The following is an 18,813-nucleotide window of genomic DNA, read 5'->3' as shown; positions in this document are numbered from 1 at the left end:
CAAAAAAAAAACTCGATTCCACCCAAGTTAACCTGTTAAATCCACAACTTGGGTAATGAGATTGAGATAAATTCATAAAAAGTAAATCGAAAAAATTATGAAGCTCCACTTCCAACAAATCTAATATGAAGGTTGACAAAAAAAACTCGTAAGATTAGTATATAACTCAATAGAAAGAAAATAAAAAAAAATTATGAAGTATAATTCTCAAAACAACCTAATATTGAAAGATAAAATTAAAAAAAAATAAATATTAAATTGTTAAAGAATTAAATTAAAAAGAAAACTATTACAATAAATGGTATTTTTATGGAAACTTTTATTGTTTTGTTAGCAAATAAAACATATAGGGAATGTACAAGTCAAAAAAGGCAACATCAAAATCAAGTTTATAAGAATTGTTTTATTTACAAGATTTCATGAAATATTCGACTTGTTAATTAAGAATTATTTTTTGTTAAAGGAAAAATAAATATTTAAAAAAAACACTAAGAGGGCTCACAAATCTTTAATTAATTAATTGTTTTAATTTTTTTTTGTAATTCTTTCACATTTACTTAATTTAAGGTTAGAATTGGTAATTTCTCTTGGCTAACTTGGAAATGATTTTTCACAATGTTTAAAAACTATTTTAACATTAAATTGATAATTAATTTAGAAAAATTAAATTTAACTTTCTTGAATAAACATAATTAAGACTCTAAGGACCAAAATTAATAGATAAACAAATTCTTCAACTCTTCTTCTTCTTCTTCCTTTTACTATGGTTGGGGAATGCTTATAACATTTTTAATCTTTAAGGATTTTCATATTTTTTTCATGTTTTTGAAATTCTTACATTTTGATTTAGAATTTTATTTTCTTTCATGTTTTAGTTTTTAAGCTGAGAAATGAGAGAGAAAGTCATGGTAAGAAGGTGAAAGGGAGAAAGAGATTAGTTGGTTCGATTTAGTTGAAAAAAATTATCAAAATTGATGTCAAAGTGTTCTTTTTAATGAGAGAAGTGCTATTGAGATGTATTTAACCTTTTATATTACCTGCAAAAATATACTAGGGTTGAGAGATTTTTTTTGTTTTCAGTTTGATTTTATGTTTTTGAACCAATTATAAGATTTTTTTAGTTGAAGAATTAGTTTCTTGTGGTTATTAGAGTGTTTTTGATGTGTCTGTAAATGAAAATGAGATGAAAATCGAGTTTTTGAGTAAAAAAAAGACTAGATTTTCTAGTAACCTATGTGGTTGCTAAAATCTAGATTCATAGATCACGTTGTCTATTCTTAAAAAAAAAAAACTAAATGGACGACACATCATTCATTCAATTTGAGAAAAAAAGTTAAAGACTCAAGCACATATGTCTACATACCTATACTTATTTTTAAAAGTTCAAGATATTATTTTATTAAAGTCTATTTAATAAAATAATTATTTTTTTATTTGGTTGTTCTATTATGGTTGTTGATTTTTGTTATCTTATAATTAAATAAACAATAGTTTCAGAAAAAATACAGAGTCATTATACCCAATCAGGACAATGAATTAGGTTGGGGGTTTGATGAACGGATCTGATATGTCGCTGCTCTAATATTAAAAAAAAAATTATGTTCTCTTTATTTTTTTTTTAAAGTCAAACCGTGTTTCACAAATCTTTTGGGTGTTTTTTAAACTCATAAAATCAACTAGATTATATCATGTCAACACCCACATGATTTATTTTAAGACTCGAGCTAACTAATAATTCAAGACGGAGGGTTTCAAGGATGATGAATCGAGCCATGTTTAATAAAGTTTCTTATAACAATATGTGATCATTATATTATTATTTTTATTATGTCTTTTAATATATTCACATTAAAATTATAAATAGTGTTATGTTTTAGAACTGGAATTTGGAACATGCTTGAATATTATCTAAGAAATAAATATCGTGATGAAAAGTTTTTTTATAAAAAAAAGAGCACGTTCATGAGAAAGAAGTTTTAGTTATTGCTCTATTTTTTTTTCCTTAGCTTTTGTTTTTTATCAAACAATTAGCATAGCATATAAAAATGTTATAGTTTTTTTTAAAAAAGTTAAAGATATTAATAAGACAAAGGAGATTTTTACTAACAAATAATTTTGTTTCATGGAATTTGAAGTATTACTCTTTTTATAAAAGAATATTTGTTTTATATAATTAAGTTAAAAAAAATTAAAGGGCTTTTCCCAGCACATGATTAGACAAATTTATCTGCACAAATTTGTCAATGGTTAATGTTAAAATATCTATTTAGTATTTATTGGCTTATGTGATCCTCAACCTGTTTTATTAAACGTATGTATTATATTTTGAGTTAAAGACTTAGAAAATATTTTATTACTGAAAATCATGTTAACAACATTTATATATTTTTTTATTTATAAAAATTGAATACTTTTTTAATTTAAAAAAATGTGGTTGCAATGCACTTACTTTACTATATGAAAAGCAATTATCTTTGAATTATTCAGGCTAATTTGTCACACATAACTAACTCTTTTATATTTTAATTTTAAATCCAGGCTAGATAAAAAATTGATTGAGAATGTTATTTTTTTAATCAATTTTATACTTTTTTTAATTTTCTTTTTATATTTATTTTACTAGTTAACCGAGTCGCTTTTAAATTGGTTAAGTCAACTAGATCACAATAAAATAATTTTCACCACATAATTTAATTTTAAACTTAGTTTATGCAAGGAGTTCGATCAAAATATTTTTTTTCCTATAAATTTCATCCTTAAATTTTTTTTTTGCTGATTCTCTGAGTTTGTATCGTCTGACCAAATTGATTAGTTCAAATTAAGACAACTATCATTTGATTTAATTTTAAATCTGAGTAAGATTAATAATTGGGTCAAGAGGTTATAAAATTGACTCATTAAGCCAAATTTAATAGCCAATTTTTTTTTGTTATATTTAATTTTTTTATCCGATCCATATAGTAAATGGTAATTACATTTATTTATTCTATTTTATAAACATAAAAGTAAAATTTGGTAATAAATATACCTATAAATGGTAATACATTATAATTTGAAAGAATTTCTTTCTTTTGAAAAGAGAAAGAACAAGGGATGATATTGGATAGGTTTGTTGGCAGGGGTAGAGTAAATTATAAATTAATCTCTATAGTTTTGAGAAATAAAATAAATATTTACGAGAAAATAAGACATTTGTTTATAATAGAGTAATATGAAGTGCAAAAAAACAAATTAATTCATTGACTAATTTATAATTTACTCGATTGGATTAAGATTTTAAAATCTCAAAAAGAAAAAAAATGTAGAAGAAAATCTTGAAATGAAAAAAAAAATTTAGTTTTTGAAGAGGGAAATGCGTACAAACCATGTTTTCATAAAATTTTTAAATTTTTTTTTAAAAATTTATATTTTTTTATATTTTGGATCGTTTTTAAGTATTAATCTCAAAAATAATTTTTAAAAAATAAAAAAATATTATTTTTATATATTTTAACATAAAAAATTATTTAAAAAATAACTATAACTACCCTCAAAATAAAAGAATCAATTAATTTATTTCTTAAAATTAGAGAGATTAATTTATAATTTAATGGATATGGTAAAAATTTTGAATTCTCAAAAAGAAAAGAAAATCTAATCTTAGAAAAAGAACACTCGAAGCAGGCAAAAGGACCTCTGTTTTGTTGTCAGGTCAGGTCCTTCTCCCACTTTCACATTCATTTTCACACACACACGCACACACACAGGTGACACAGCGGTAGGTATAGAGCTCTGGCATCCATATTTCCAAGCCAAACTCCAAATACAAAATCACCTTTCTCCCCTCCATTTCCCTCCAAAAAGGATCAAACTTTTTTGAAAAAATGAAGGGAAAGAGGAAGGCAACAGCAAATCCAGTGTTGGCTGATACTGCAGAGGGCAGTAGTAACAGTTTAATTGAGACCCAAGTGAGGGAAGGGAATATTGGTGAAGAAAAGGAGATTAACTGGGTTGATAATGGGGAGAATCGAGAGGAAACTGAAGGAGAAGAAGAAGAGGAAGAGGATAATGATGATGAAGAGGAAGAGGAAGAGGACCCCAAAGGAAAAGATGAGAAAGGCAATTTATTTGATGAAGAAAGGACTAAACTTGATGAGGGTTTCTTCGAAATCGAGGCTATTCGTCGAAAACGAGTACGAAAGGTCTGATTCACATCTTTCTTATGTTTTTGTATTGTAAATTATGATACACCCATTTTTTAGAATCTTGTGTTTAATTCTTTTGTTTGGACTTCTTGCTTTCTAGTGGGGAGGCTTAGAATGGAAGTCAATTGTTTGTTTGGTTTTTTTTTTTGTTGATAATTTTTCTGATTATGTGTGTGTGTGTTTGTGCTGCTAACTGTGGCTGATGATGATGGCAAATGACTCTTCAATTGTTGCAAAAATAGGGTCAGTTGCAGTATCTTATTAAATGGTGAGTGTCTCTCTTATATCCCATCAAGGTTTTACATTTTTCTGCTTCCAATTTTGTATATTACTGGTTCCTACCTTGTATGACATGATGGTAGGACTAATATAAGGAGCAACTAATCCACTTTATTGATTCTAGGTAATTTCTTGACTGATATGCTTTATTTGTTATAAAGGCGTGGATGGCCTGAAACAGCAAACACCTGGGAGCCCTTGGAGAATTTGCAGTCGTGTTCTGACGTCATTGATGCATTTGAAGAGAGGTAGATTTGCTTTCTTTTCCTTATTTTCTTAAGTTTGTTTGGTTGCTGTGAATATCAAAGCAAATGATAAGTATCTTTTAGGCAGCGTTTAGTTATTGTTTTGGAATCAAAGAGACAAAGATAGCTGGGATAGAAATGAGTTTGGGTATCTCAAGGACGTTTTTGAGTCAATTTTATGTCCCTCTAAAAAGGAAGGATAAAAACAGAGACAAAACCAAATTTTTTTTTTTTGTTTTTTTTTTTTACACAAATGTCTTTTTTAATCATTTCGTGATTTCAATTTATATCCTTACATTCATATCTGAACCATTTATTTTAATTAACTGAATTTCCATCATTAGACTAAAAACTGGAAAATAATAAATAAAAAATCATAAGAAATATGAGAAATATAAATTAGAGAGAGAAGAGAGAGATTAACATCAGCATTGTTGTAAAAAACTAATATCATTATGAAAAAAATAATATAATAATTAAAACATATATAATGTAGAGAAATGAAAATTAGTTATGTTCTCTAACAAATTGGATTTAATGATGAAAAGTTGGAGATTGAATGAGAAATTGAGAACAAAAAATGTGCATTTGTGATGAAATTATTATCTTGCATTTTCAACCAAGTTAGATTTTAATTTTATGTTGGTGCATGTATTTTATTTGATATATGATTTGCTTAATTGTTTATTTTATTGTTAAATATATTTGGAGAAATGATTTAATGATTGATTAAATTATAATGTAATTGTATTGTTTTCTTAGCAATGAATTGTTTTTTATGATATTTACAAATCCTTTTTTAACATGACTTTGATGGGTGGAGAAATTACCGTTTTAAGTTAGTTAATAAAATTAATGCGTATTATAGAATAAAGTGAAAATAATGCTATCTATTTATTGTTCTAAACATTGCAAGTTAGATGACAATATATATCAAGGATAAAACAAACATTTTTTGTTTTGTCTTGACCTGCATCAATCAAAAAGAATAAAGAGACATTTACTCTGTCTTGAATACCACTACCAAACACAAGTTTTGTCTCGTCCCTTTTGTTCTAGCCATCTCCGTCTTTTTTATTCCGAAATAGTGACCAAATGCTACCTTTTCTAGGTGACATTCATTCAAATAATCTAAGTGATAAATGAGTTGTTGGCTTGGCTAACCTTCAACTTTGTTTTTTATTTGTGGCAAATAAGAAGCAAAGAGCATAAGTATAGTGTCAAATTACTTTTATTTGAGTTTTTGTTTTTTGGCAGTCAAAATGACCAGAGTATATATTTACTTAATGCAATTCCCTATTTACTAACAATTGTATTTTTTTTTCTTTTGCCAACCCTTTTCTGTTGTTTGTCTGATGGATTTGAAGCTTGCGGTCAGGCAGGTCTTCACGAAAGCGGAAACGCAAGCATGGGGCTCCGCATACTCCCTCCAAGAAGAAGCAGCCACGTTCCTCTGCTGTCTACAATGTAATGGATGTTGAAGTAAGTATTGCGGATAAACATCTCCCTTCTGCTCCTCTCAATAAGTCATTGCTTGCCGATCTACCTTCACCCTCTCAATTTATCGGCTTAGGTCATGGAGGAGAGAGTAATGGAGATGTAAATAACATCAAAACATCCAAGCAAACTGATGAGAATGGGTCCATAAACGGTTCAAAGCATATTTTTGAAAGGAAAGAGGATAATGAATACGATCCAAAGCTTAGCGAGCTTATTGGAACAATTCCTAACATTGATGTAAACACAAATAAGTTCACAATACATTTCCAAGAAGAAAAGGCTTCAGAAGGTAATGGGATTGCAAATGGGCTTCCCAAGGTTGATTATGCGGACCTTGTTCAGAACAGTCGATGCACAGGTGCTAAGAAAAGAAAGTCTGGTTCTGTGAAGAGGTTCAAAAAAGACTCTGTCATGTGCGAACAAGTTTTCTTACCGAATTCATCTGGGAATTTCTCAGTTGGCTCTACCGGTGCAGCTGCACAACCAGGGATTGAAAATCCTAGTTTAACTTGGGGTAATTCAAGTCACATGCCAATGACTGAAAATTCCATAAATGCATTTGCTATCACCAAGATCCTCAAGCCTATAGGCTTTTCAGCCTCTGTGTTTGACAATGTCCAGGATGTGCTGATAACCTTTCGTGCATTAAGGTATGTCATTTTACTCCAACTTCAAGATCTCTCCCATGTGAAATTTAATGATAACTTTTTCTTCTTATGCTTCTGTTGGTGGAACTAACATTTTGAGAGTAGCTGGAGTTTCATTATTTATTCTGACCATCATTTATTGAGAAAATACATGCCTTTTAAGAAGTTCATAGCCTATTATCGATTATAACATCTCTTCCTGGCCACATTGCATTAATGGGAGACCTTCCTGTAAAAGAGTGAAATGAAGGCCTGCTCAATAGAAAACCACAGAGCCTCAGTATCTCAGAAATGCCACAAAATTTAATGGATCTCGTACTCAACTCAAGAAATCAAGCGTTGCTGTAATCCCAGGATTGGGAGGGTAATGCTTATTTGCAATGGTTGTTATAGTGTAGAGTCGGTGTTTGTGGTTAGTGCCATAGTGCGGAAAGGTTTGAGGGACTAAAAAAATCTTTAATTGAGCTGGATGTAGCAAAACGTTTCATGGAAGTGCAGGGCAGTTAACAGGAAAGAGAACAAGAAGTGAGAATAGCCAGTATCACTAAAGCCTCTTTTAGATGGGCTGTTGATGATGTGGTTGGATCCTCTGGAATTATAATTGTGTCACTTGCTTTGCAGGTTCTTTTCGGCTATGATAACCAATGTTTCTCCTTTTGTTTTCATGTTAACTAACACCCTAGTTTTATCATGGCTAGTCTGCATGGAACTGATTTGAAAGGAGAGGACTGAAATAGCTTGTTGAGGCACAATTACCTTTTTAACAAATAATGACGGTCAACTTGGATTTTTGTCCCACAAAGTGTTCATGATGAGCCAGGTTTAGAAAATTAGGCTTAGGGTTTGTTGTATGTAGAATTGAGATTGATTAAGGATGTGTTTAGTAGGGTTTGGGATTCTTACTATAGTTGTGAATACTCCAAGATTGCTGTTGCAGTAAGAGATGGAAGAAGGGTGCTTAGATAAAAGAGAAGAGGAAGACAGAACACACGGTAGTTGAAGTGGACATGGGGCAAGTAGACTAAAAATCCTTGGATTCCGAGGGTGCGCAACCCTCAAATTAAATCAAATACTCACAATTCCATATTCAAAGTCCTGTAGTTTTGCAGAATAAGTGCTGCTTTTATAGGAACCAAAAGCCCTTCTAGTCCTAAACTAAGAGTGAAATAGAAAATTTCTAGCTCCTAAATAAGCTAAGATTTCTAAATAGTATTAATATTCCTAAGCAAGAAAAAAATCCAAAAATAGACTAGATTTACAGGAAATATCAAAATATACAAAATCAAAGATTAAATGCTAAAGTCTCTAAGCTTGTTTCTCATTGAGTGCATCGCAAAATCTTTGTGGGAGGACTACAACAAGAGGGCTTTTGAGGAAAATGTTTTCTTGGTCATCTGTAACCTTATGTTGTCATTCCTTCTTTCCCTTTTCTCCTGGAAATGGTTAAATGGTTTTAAACTTTCATTCTTTTTGGTTCTATGGTAAACTTGTAAGTTACCTTGGGTTGCACACTTCTTATGCTTTTATTTTATTTTTTTCACTTATTATAAAAAATATTTAAGTATAGGGATGTATTCGTGCTAGAGATCAGTGAAACAATTTATTATAGACAAGATAGAGAGGAAATTTAAAAACAGTTGGACTGGGGCTCAAGAGAGAGCAAAGAGCCGACAGATGAAAAGAAGCAGCCAATGCCAATAGTACTTTAGGTAATGTTGATAATGATCGTGAAGGTTCTTGAATGTTAAAGAAGTTATTTTTGGAGGATACAAGATACATTTCACCTATTAGCTTTTAATTAAGGTTTTCTTAGTTATTTGATTTTAAAAAAGGTTTCTTTGCTAACAGAGTAGCTATTTTATGTCAGTTGGTGGGTCGATAATTGAACACGAGGATTGCTTGTTCTCATCATTAAGTCTACCTAAACTCTGTATTTTTCAACTCTTCCTCCCCTAACTAAACCACTCATATTCAATCTTAACATGCTATCCAAATATTGTTGCATTCACATTATTTTTCCTCAAACTATTTATTCCCAACTCAGATTCAAATAATTCAGAGAATTCTTGTCACTTATTTTTGTAGTTGAAGTTTCATACTTTGGAATCGGCTTCTTCTTCTTCTTCTTCTTTTATATATATTTCTTATCTTAGTGAATACTTCATTAAAGGTTATGAATTGTGTTTATTGTGAAATGAAGTATACACATCATATGAGTGGCTATCATGTTCCTCGTAAAACATAATAATAATAACCTAACATTCCGTTATAAAAAAAAACATAAAAATCTTCCCTTTTCAAAATTGCCCCCCTCACCTGCCAACCTCACCACTACCCATAACCTGCCTCGTTGTCAATGCTTGCTTTAAATTTCTCCTACAATGTCTTGAACCACTTAAATGTCAGGCACAGTATCATCTCTTGGTCTTTGATTCTGTCCACGAACAAATCAAAGTGTCAAACTGGTGAAGTTTGGGAATTTTAGTTGAGGAATTGGTTTCAAATGAGTTCAGGGTTTATTTTATGTTTAAGTCAAGGGTGATGTTTCCTACTCCAATTGTTAATTCTATGTCACAGAATTACTGAGTGACTAAACTAACCTTACTCCATAATTTTCTTCTAGTACAATTGAAATTCAATAATATCAATTATAAAAATCCTCTTAAACCTAATGTAAAAGGAAATAATAGAAAATATATCTTGAAATTTAAAATTTATAAATAAAATTTTGATATTGTAGAATATTATGAAAAGTAAATTGTGATTTTATGACAAATAAGTTTTACATTGCTAATTTTGATTGTAAAACTAACTTGCAATTTTAGCTATAATTTTCTAGCAATGTGACACTTTGTTGTAGTTGAATAAAAGCTAAACCAGCATAGTATTATAAAAATATTTTCATGTAATTCTTTTTTTATATTAAGTATTTTAATCACAAAAAAATTATTTTAGGTAATTATGAACTCTAAACCATATATTTACTTCTAAATTTAGAAAATCTTAAAAACTTATTAAAATGAGTTCCAAAAATAACTTAATTAAAATATAGTGTCAAATATTGTTAGAAGACACTACATGTATCGCAAACAAATTATGCTGGGCTTCTTTGGAAGAAATTATGTTGGCCTTACTATGTTTAGAGTTGATAAGGATGAAATCTGACCATTTAATAGAAAAAGTGGCACGTTGAAATGAAGGCTAAATTTGGTTATTAAATACTGGAGTGGGATCAACGATTGGTGGAGTAGGAAAAACACCATTGCATCAAGTCAAAAGAAAGAAATGAAATCCTATACTTAACTTTGTTGTGAACGTGTAAAATGGATCTCTTGTGTTAATAATGTTGGCCTAAATCATAATTTATGGGACAAAATATTAAATCAACCCCTGAATTGTATCACTTTTTACAAATGATTCTCAACTTTATAATTTTATCACTTTTTACAAATGTATCATTGAGAGTTATAAGTACCAATCATCAATGCTTTGTCTCTGAATGATTAAATAATAGTTAAAATACAGCAATCTGCTCTTAGCTGCCTGTAAAATCATCCACACACACAGCTTTATAGGTCAAATCTTACTTCAGTAAATCCTTGTTCTTATTCTCATATAAACAGAGTTTAGAAGGCCAGAGCATATGAGCTCTCTTATTATGTATAGATTGTGTTTCCTGCAATTTTGGCTTTATGTTTGTTTAATGTTTTTTCCAGCAGCATAGTGTCATCTTTTCAAGTGGGTGCATACTTTGCAGGTCTGATGGACAAGAAGTAACAGTGGATAACAAGTTTCTCAAGGCTAATAATCCACATCTGGTAATTGATTATCATGTTGCTGATTATGTATAGTTTCTTCCCTGTCCACGTTGCACTACTTCAAACTCATGAATTTTTCACATGTATTTTTATGATTTTGTTGTTGTATTTACTATTCCTCTTTCTTTCATTGCAGTTAATCAACTTTTATGAGCAACATCTCAAATACAGTACATGATTGGATTGGAATTTTGGACAGAAGTTTGTATATGAAGATCTGCACCATAGTATGCTCTTGTCTGTGTACAGTGTTGTAATTCTGTAGTTGCAGGAGATAGTGCAGGACGATCAGTGTTGTCTTAGTTCAGGAATGTAAAACTAATTGATATACCTACAGTGCATCGTTTTTCAACCTTTTCCCCACATATGATTAGGTTTTTGTATATCATCTAACTACGGTTATCTAAATATTTTACATGACAATGACTAGAACAATAGAAGTTCACATAGTTTGTAATCATGCTGTCATCAGTCTCTCTCTACATGTCTGTTTCTTCCACAACAAACTTTATGTATTGCTTTTGGACATGAATCAGTGGATGATGTTTCTGAACATCATTATCATTATCATTCCATTTCTTATCATTATTGGTTTAGCTTGATCTCACTGGAAGCATCGAAGATAACTGTGTCATTGCCGAAAACTATTCTATTTATTACCACTGAACTAAACTAAGGAAATGGTCCATTGGTTTTTTCTCCCCTTGTCGGATGACTATGATGTACTTGAAGAAGTTTAATTAATTTGTATTGGGATTAGTTGGGTTGGTTGGCCTTGAATGTAACGTTTATTATACAAAATAAACTTGATTAGAGGTCTTTTTAGGCAAGGAGGTTGCCATAGGTCAACTAATCATACTGAACCAAAGAAAAGAATCGGATTGTCATCTCCAACCACAACAAACAGTTCCTCTGTCAACCATTAAGAAGGTCGTTCCTGTGCATCCGCTGAAGCAGGAGAATCCAAAAGACTAAAGACCAATGGGGCCATCACCAATAGTACCCTCTCTAATGGTGGGAGTCCTGGGTCTGGTCATCTTTGGCCCTATGATAATGTCACTTGCGGATTATATACTGCCACTATTTCAAGCAGGTGATGAAGATGTGGCGTTCAACTTCTGGACGGTGCTTCCTCTTTTACTGTTACTGCTCATACACACGATTTCTTCATGCTTTCCGTCCCGTGGCAGCAGGTATTTTGGTACAAAACAGGGAAGTAGTAGCTCTAGCAATGATGATGGATATGGTTTGGGATCATTACTTCTTCTTGTGCTCTTTTTCGTCCTGTATAATGTTTGGTAGTAGGATTACTACTCTCCTTTTCTACGTTTTATGCGTGTGTGGCTTGCTCTTTGTGCTCATAAGACTTGAAGTTCTGATTTGCCCATGAATGTAAACCCTGGCACACTCTTGATCTTTTCTACAAGATTGGAGAACAGAGTACTGTAAAAGAGGCAAAGAAGGAAACTCACCCTTAGCTTCTGCTTTCTGCTGGTTCTTGTGCTTTGCTTTGTTCTGCATGTATAATGTTTCGGTGTCAAGATTAGTCCAGGCAAGTTGTTCTTGCTCTTGCTGTGTTTCCTCTAGCAGCAGAGGGCCGAAGCTTCAGCAGCAAGAAAATAGGAGAATGTTATGTCATGCACCTTGCCTCTTGTAATTTGTACATGTATAAGACCAAAGTTTCATTGATTTGCTCTCGATGGGGAAAGATATTGCCATGATGTTTTGTACGTGCCTCTGTCCATAGGCATTCCAAATTATTCTTTCTGGGTCCTAATTAAAGCGACCACGGCAGAATCCCAACGAACAGATTCAAGTGAATTAATCACTTGTTAGTACACCTTCCATATTACAAGGCTTTCTACTAGTAATTTATATAATAATAATAATAATAATAATAATTTTATTTTGAACGTGATAAAGGAATTCAATATATATAGAAATATTTAGTAATGATATTAAACACAAGTAAGTTTATTTTAAAATCTTACTTGATTTATTGTTTAGCCTGTGTTAACAATTAATGTGCATAAAATTTTTTCTGACATTGTCTAATTGACTTGATGAATTCAAATTAATCCAGATAAATAATAGAAAACATGATTTGATTTAAAAACTCAAGATGATGTATTTTTTATTTTAATATTAAGACAACAATATATTTAATTGACTTTGCAATTAAACCTGCTAAACTTGCGATGTAATTATGGTCTCCATTGAGTTCAATAATTTTTTTTTAAAAAAATTATATTTTACTTAATGATATGATTAATAAAAATAGATACTTGTAAAATTAAATATCAATGATCAAATACCGAGATATTTTTTTTGAGATCGCAATAACCTTATAGAAAACAAATCAAAATAAATTATAAAGATCAATTTAAAATCAACTAAATATTAAAAAATAAAATTAAAAAAAATTAGAAGATGATTAAAAAAAAGGGGGGGAAAAAGCTGACGCCAATTGCTGTAGTAGAACAGGTAAAACATCATAGTCAGTAGATCTAAGCTATGCTCCTTTTATGATCACAAGATAACATACAGACAAGCCATGGCTGAGTGGGAGAACAAATCGAGAAATCCCAGACAAAAAAAAGCTAACCATTGAAGCATTAAGATTGATTCTGTAACACTGAACTTGACTATATACAAATAAATTTGAAGATAAAATCATACCTAAAAGAAGCGCCTTAATCTATAACCTAGCAACCAGCATTAAGATTCAATCGATCGAAAAGAAAGACCTGGGTAGGCCACAACCACCAATTCCGGCACCTTCAAAATCGTTGTGGCGGCTCAGTTGATATTTTCCGGCACATTTTATAGGCCAACCAAGCACATAGAGCGTCCAGTTGTAGGCTGCGGCTGCCATTGCAAAGCACAGAACATTGAGAAAAGAAGAGCTATACTTTGCACTCTAGACTGGACAAAGCAAACAATCTAACTCAAACAACAAAAGAATTCCACTCCATTTTCTGCACTCTGTCAGCATCGCCACAACAACAGTTGATGTTCTAGGGACCCCCAACGTGGATCTTAGGATCTAGCTTAGAAATAAACCACAAACCCTTGTGCCGATTAATTGAGCATCATGCATTTCAGGAAGGGATGTGAATCCCATCTCTTTATTGGGTTAAAGAGGCAGGGTTTGATTCGACTCTAATCCAAGAACATTCAATCTCTTATCGCAGTACTAATCATCTCAATCAACCCAGATGCTCAAGTTCATATGTGTTTTAATCTCTTAAACTCATTTCCATGCCCGAATTTATTTAGTTAAATTCTCTATATATTATCTCTTTCAAGTTTATTTAAACTTATCTCATGTAAGAAGAGTCCGAGATGAATAACAAGAAAGTTATGATCTACCCATTCAATACTCCAATCAAGTCTTTATATAATTTCAAGATCCATCTGCAAATTCACAAACAGCTAAAAAGATAAATACTTCTCTTATAGATACATGAATCAATACTAGCATGAATCCAATATGTAAAAATGAACAAAAAAGCAAGGCATATTGAAAATGAATTTGTGACATCTACCACGAAAACAAGAAGTTTATATCCAAGCACACATTAAGTTCTCTAGTGCCTTATTTGTTCGTTTACCATTGTCAATAAGTTTTGTTCACATTATACCCAAATAAAAATCAAAGTGGTTTACCTATGAAGAAAATGTATTGTTTATATAAAACCCACATATTTAAATTCATTTAATTTATATTTTTTTTAAGCTATGCATTCCAATGTGTCTTAATTTAATATTAGGTTAGTGAAGAAAAAGATTGCATTTAAAAGAAATTCAAGATTATCCATTCTTATTTCAACATTGTTTGGAACAATTAAAGAGGCAACCTAAATGGATGATTGAAAATTCAAAAAAAAAGTAAAAAAATGTTAGAAATACAACTCCCACAACTCATTCTCCTCTTATTCGAGGTTCAATCAATTTAAATGATGATAGTGTTATATTTGGTGAGAACAACAATATGGAGAGATTAATAAGTAGAAAGGTGGTAAATAAAAAAGCTAAAAAGAATAATGGACGCACAAATTCTTATGTTGGATTGATTTTAAAGGATTATAAAGAACATAAAATAAAAATGAACATAAAAAGATGAATTTTTTTGAAAAATCATTGAGCTAAAGGAAGAGAAAACAAAGCCAAAACATGAAAAGGCAAAGATAGAATGTTACATGATTATTATTATGCAAGAAGAACTTTTATTTGAACAACAATGAAAAAAATAAAGAATAATGTTGATAGATACGACAAACATGTCTCGGCATTTGGTTGAATATTATGGGATGAATAAAATGAAAATATTAGCCAAACAAGGTAGTATTGTTTTAATTAATATACATTGATTAAAATTTTATTATTTCTTTAAGTGTATGCATTTTCTTTTTATTATTTTTTATTCATATTATAATAAAATAATTATTTCTAAAGTGTTATTAAATAATTAGAAAATTCATTAACATAATTTAAAGCAATCAACAACATAAAATAACATACACTTGGATATTCATCTCACATATAATTTGAATAATATAAAGATATTCATGATTTTCTATTTTAAAAGGCATGGATGTGATCATATATGTTAAAATGACTCTTTAGCTAAAATTCAGCTACAAAATAAGGAGCATGGACTTAATCTGGATTTTGCAAAGTTTACAAGGATTAAAAGAGGAAAAGAACCGAAAATTCCAGCATGGCATGGAGGGGTTAGTTGGAAGATAGTGAGACAGCTGGCAGTAGAAAATATATTTTAATTTTATTTGTTAAAATACAAATCTTTGAGTACTGTAGCGTTTCAAATTCCCACCGTTGTAAGAACGTGTTTGGCTGTGTGGTTGCGGGTACTTTTTAAATAACTTTTCATGCCAAAATACATGCCAACGATGTTTTTTTATTTTTTAAAAATCATTTTTAACATCAGCACATCAAAACGATTCAAAACGTACAAACCATATTAAATTTTAACAAAAAAAAATTTCAAATTTTTTAGGAACGCCGCCGCAGCCACGTTCCCAAACGGTGCCTGAGTAACCCTATCTTATTTTTGTGTTTTTACTTTGTGATATTAAACTTGGGTTGGTTAAGAGAGTTAATCCGATAATTTATTATAATCTGTGATATAGTCAAAACTTAATTTGATTTTTGTTTTAAACAACATGGTTTTAATTTTTTTTTAAATGAATTTTAGAAATGAACAGATTAATCTACCCTACTAGTATAGGAAATTTTGTTACACTTTAAATGGATCAAATAGTTTTAAACAACAGGTTTTATTACACTTTAGAAAAAAATAAGTTAGAAGAAATAAAATTTTAGAAATATCTAGTTTTAATATAATATTGACTAGGAATATTTAGAAACGATAATTTAATGCAAAAGAAATCCTATAGAAATTTTATAATATTGTTTGTAAAATATTTTTATTCCAAAATCTTTATTTTATTCTAAATTCATTAATCAAATATTAAAAATAAATAAATTTTTATGAATAAATTAAATATATTTACATGAACAAAGTCAATATTATATATAATTAACCGATTAACTATAAAGAATATACACTAACAATCATAACCCAATTTTAACCTTGAAGTTTATGAGATATATCGGAGAAATCTGAAATAATAATAAATGCATCTTTGCGAGATTTCTACAATTTTTCAAGCTTTTCATGGTTCTAAGCATACCGCATCGTTTCTTTAATTCGGGCTAACAAAGAAAGAGAGAAGAGAAGACTAGACAAAGTTGGCAAAAGGGCCGAAGTAGCAAAGAAAAAAGAGAGGGAGAAAAGATTCTAATACGTGCACTGGAACGAAGCTCTGTTAAAAATATTATAAATAGCTTCAAATCATGTGAAATTCATAATCTTGACTTGACTTCTTTGGTAGTTATTATCAGATCGTCACTTTCACACTGTCATTGTTAATTAATAATTATTGTTTTTCCCATTGTTTTAGTTCGAGTCTCAATTTTTTATTATGTTATGTGAGTGGGGCCTTTTCGTTCTCTCGAGAGCCATCGTTGAAAAAAAAAGGGGACGAAGGAAACTGAGTGATGAACATGAAGCTGCACAAGTTTCCGAACAAAGTTGCGGATCGGAAGTATTATTCTGCCTTTACTCCTGGCTTTTTCATACATAATTAAGTAGAAAAAATCGAAGAGGAGCACATGCTGGTGTCGACCTTTCAGCCCGTCTTGGCAGCAAATCTAAAGCTGGCACAACTGGTTCCTCTGGACAGAACTGAGGAGCTAAATCCTAATCTCATGGACTCCAAATCAAACTGCAGGAAATTATCCTCCATTTGATGACCACCGATTACTATCGATGGATCGCCGGCAAAAACTGATGTTTTTGGTCTGACCCCGGCATCCACAAAACCCAAGCACCACACATCAGCACCAACCCTGACCATGGAATTCGATCCTAAGATCTTCCAAACCACGTCATTCCTGTGCATTACAAGATCAATGGCTGGCACGGTCGGTCCGGCACGCGTACTCCTTACATTACTGGCTGGGTAGCACACACTGAATGGCTGAACTGGTTTTGTTGTTGTAAGATTGAAAGGAGAAGAAGCTGCTGCCTTCACGAATGCCTCGGTAACAGCCTTGTAAATAGAGGTCTCTAATTGTGTGTACGGAACAACAGTGCTGAGCTTTGTCCCACCAGAACCATTACCACTGTCAATGGCCAAGAGTGATTGATTCAAAGCCACCGCCTTTCCATTAACTTTGATCGAAGTCACCCCTATGAAATATTCACTCGAGGGTTTTTTCAGATCAGGATAGGAGTATTTTCCAACAGGGTTCAAAAGGAGTGGTGTATAAGCAAGTGGTTTTGAGAGATCAATTCTACGTCCGAACTTGTAAGGCCCTTTGGTGCCGATAAAAGCCGCTCCCGGCCGAGTTTTGGAGCCCGACAAACAAAGTGCAAAATAACGGGGATAGTGGAAGATTGCACTAGCCTGTACTGGGATTGAAATGCTTGAACGTCCGAGCCCTGCCGAGCCTGTGACACCTCTTGCCAGGCCCTCGAGATTTTCCTTATAACCACAGGAGAAGATAAATGTGAACGGAGAAGAGGAGGAAGGTCCTCCAATGGACCCTGTATTATCTAAGGTGAGCATAGAGAAATAGTCTACAAGGGCGGGGGCATACTGCTCGTTTCCAGAAAAGCTGGGCTGGAAGGGGTTCTCTGGTTTCAATACGCAAACGCTGTCACCACAATTGGGATTGGAGTCTCTGCAGTTCATCAAGCAAGCAAAGCAGCCGACAAATTCATCCAGCAAGGTGGTGCATGGGATGTGTCTGTACGAGGAGGAATTGTAGTCATCACAGTTAATCCAGATGTAACTAGCTCCAAGGTCCAGGAGTAATTTTGTTTCCTGAGGGCTTTGTAGGTATGCTGTGATGATGTATTGAAGAGTAGAAGCATCTTTCTGGATAGGGCTGACAAGCGGTGGCCCAAAAGTTTCAGCTCGAGAGGGGGTAAGAGCCAAGAAGAAGAAGAAGAAGAAGGAGAGGAAGAGAAGAGGGGCTTCTAGCTTTGGCATCGCCATTTGGTTGCTGTGCTGAGGGTGGTGTGCGAGCTTAGAGTGACGAGAAAATGGCTCGGATTATATAGCAAGGGAAGCAAGCAAACACGCGGTAGAAGGCATGTGCTGAATCTCATCTTTGACGAAGGGGACACAGAATTCTTTTGATGAATCCGTGTAGTTGAACGCGAAACTTCGTCCTGCCAATAGAATATTGGAGGAGTGGATAACTCCTTGATGCCAATTGATCATTAAAAAAACAAACAAAGCACCCACATTTGTTGACTGGATTCTTAAAGAATGTCAACTCTCATACTGATTGATGGATATTTTAATTTAATATAAATAGTCTATCTCTTCTTAGATTCAAATGAATATTTTTAATATAAAAAACTGATATAAAAATATTTTGTAATAAAATTAAAGTAATGAAGTAATATAATCAGGGAGATGTGGATGGGGACAACCTTAGCACATCCCAGTACTCCTTCAGCCCACCCAAGTTCTTAGCTCCCACAACATCAAATCTAGCAGCACTGCTTCAGCATCACCACCCTGCTGTTGCTATGGTAGAA

General features: G+C 31.9%; 2 protein-coding genes across 6 annotated transcripts; one reads left to right on the top strand and one right to left on the bottom strand.

Annotated features, from left to right (window-relative positions):
• Positions 1 to 3,695: 3,695 nt before the first annotated feature.
• On the top strand, positions 3,696 to 11,243 carry LOC133670123 (chromo domain-containing protein LHP1). Of its 5 annotated transcripts, none has more exons than XM_062090593.1 (6): positions 3,696 to 4,181; positions 4,427 to 4,452; positions 4,625 to 4,711; positions 6,076 to 6,858; positions 10,575 to 10,673; positions 10,810 to 11,243. In XM_062090593.1, the coding sequence occupies exons 1-5, from the start codon at positions 3,864 to 3,866 to the stop codon at positions 10,630 to 10,632; spliced, it is 1,272 nt and encodes a 423-aa protein (XP_061946577.1). In that variant the 5' UTR covers positions 3,696 to 3,863; the 3' UTR covers positions 10,633 to 10,673; positions 10,810 to 11,243. The 5 variants fall into 5 exon arrangements, with proteins under 5 accessions (XP_061946577.1, XP_061946576.1, XP_061946575.1 ...); XM_062090592.1 differs by having other exon boundaries at positions 10,572 to 10,673; XM_062090591.1 differs by having other exon boundaries at positions 3,697 to 4,181; positions 6,091 to 6,858; positions 10,613 to 10,673.
• A 5,535-nt stretch (positions 11,244 to 16,778) lies between these two features.
• Positions 16,779 to 18,337, bottom strand: LOC133669175 (probable aspartic proteinase GIP1). The gene has a single exon (XM_062089223.1). The coding sequence runs from the start codon at positions 18,260 to 18,262 to the stop codon at positions 16,889 to 16,891; it is 1,374 nt and encodes a 457-aa protein (XP_061945207.1). The 5' UTR covers positions 18,263 to 18,337; the 3' UTR covers positions 16,779 to 16,888.
• Positions 18,338 to 18,813: the final 476 nt, after the last annotated feature.

Source organism: Populus nigra, chromosome 12 (genome assembly GCF_951802175.1).
Source record: "Populus nigra chromosome 12, ddPopNigr1.1, whole genome shotgun sequence".
NCBI lineage: Eukaryota > Viridiplantae > Streptophyta > Magnoliopsida > Malpighiales > Salicaceae > Populus > Populus nigra.
Note: the sequence above shows the minus strand (reverse complement) of the source record. Positions and strands in the feature narration are given on the sequence as shown.

What these genes read in the sequence shown, in the direction of transcription:
- LOC133670123 (XM_062090589.1), top strand. Translation starts at nt 3,864, where the DNA reads ATGAAGGGAAAGAGGAAGGCAACAGCAAATCCAGTGTTGGCTGATACT. An exon ending in GTCGAAAACGAGTACGAAAG is followed by an intron (nt 4,182 to 4,426) that starts GTCTGATTCACA and finishes TTGCAAAAATAG; the next exon opens with GGTCAGTTGCAGTATCTTAT. An exon ending in TTGCAGTATCTTATTAAATG is followed by an intron (nt 4,453 to 4,624) that starts GTGAGTGTCTCT and finishes TTTGTTATAAAG; the next exon opens with GCGTGGATGGCCTGAAACAG.
- LOC133669175 (XM_062089223.1), bottom strand. Translation starts at nt 18,262, where the DNA reads ATGGCGATGCCAAAGCTAGAAGCCCCTCTTCTCTTCCTCTCCTTCTTC.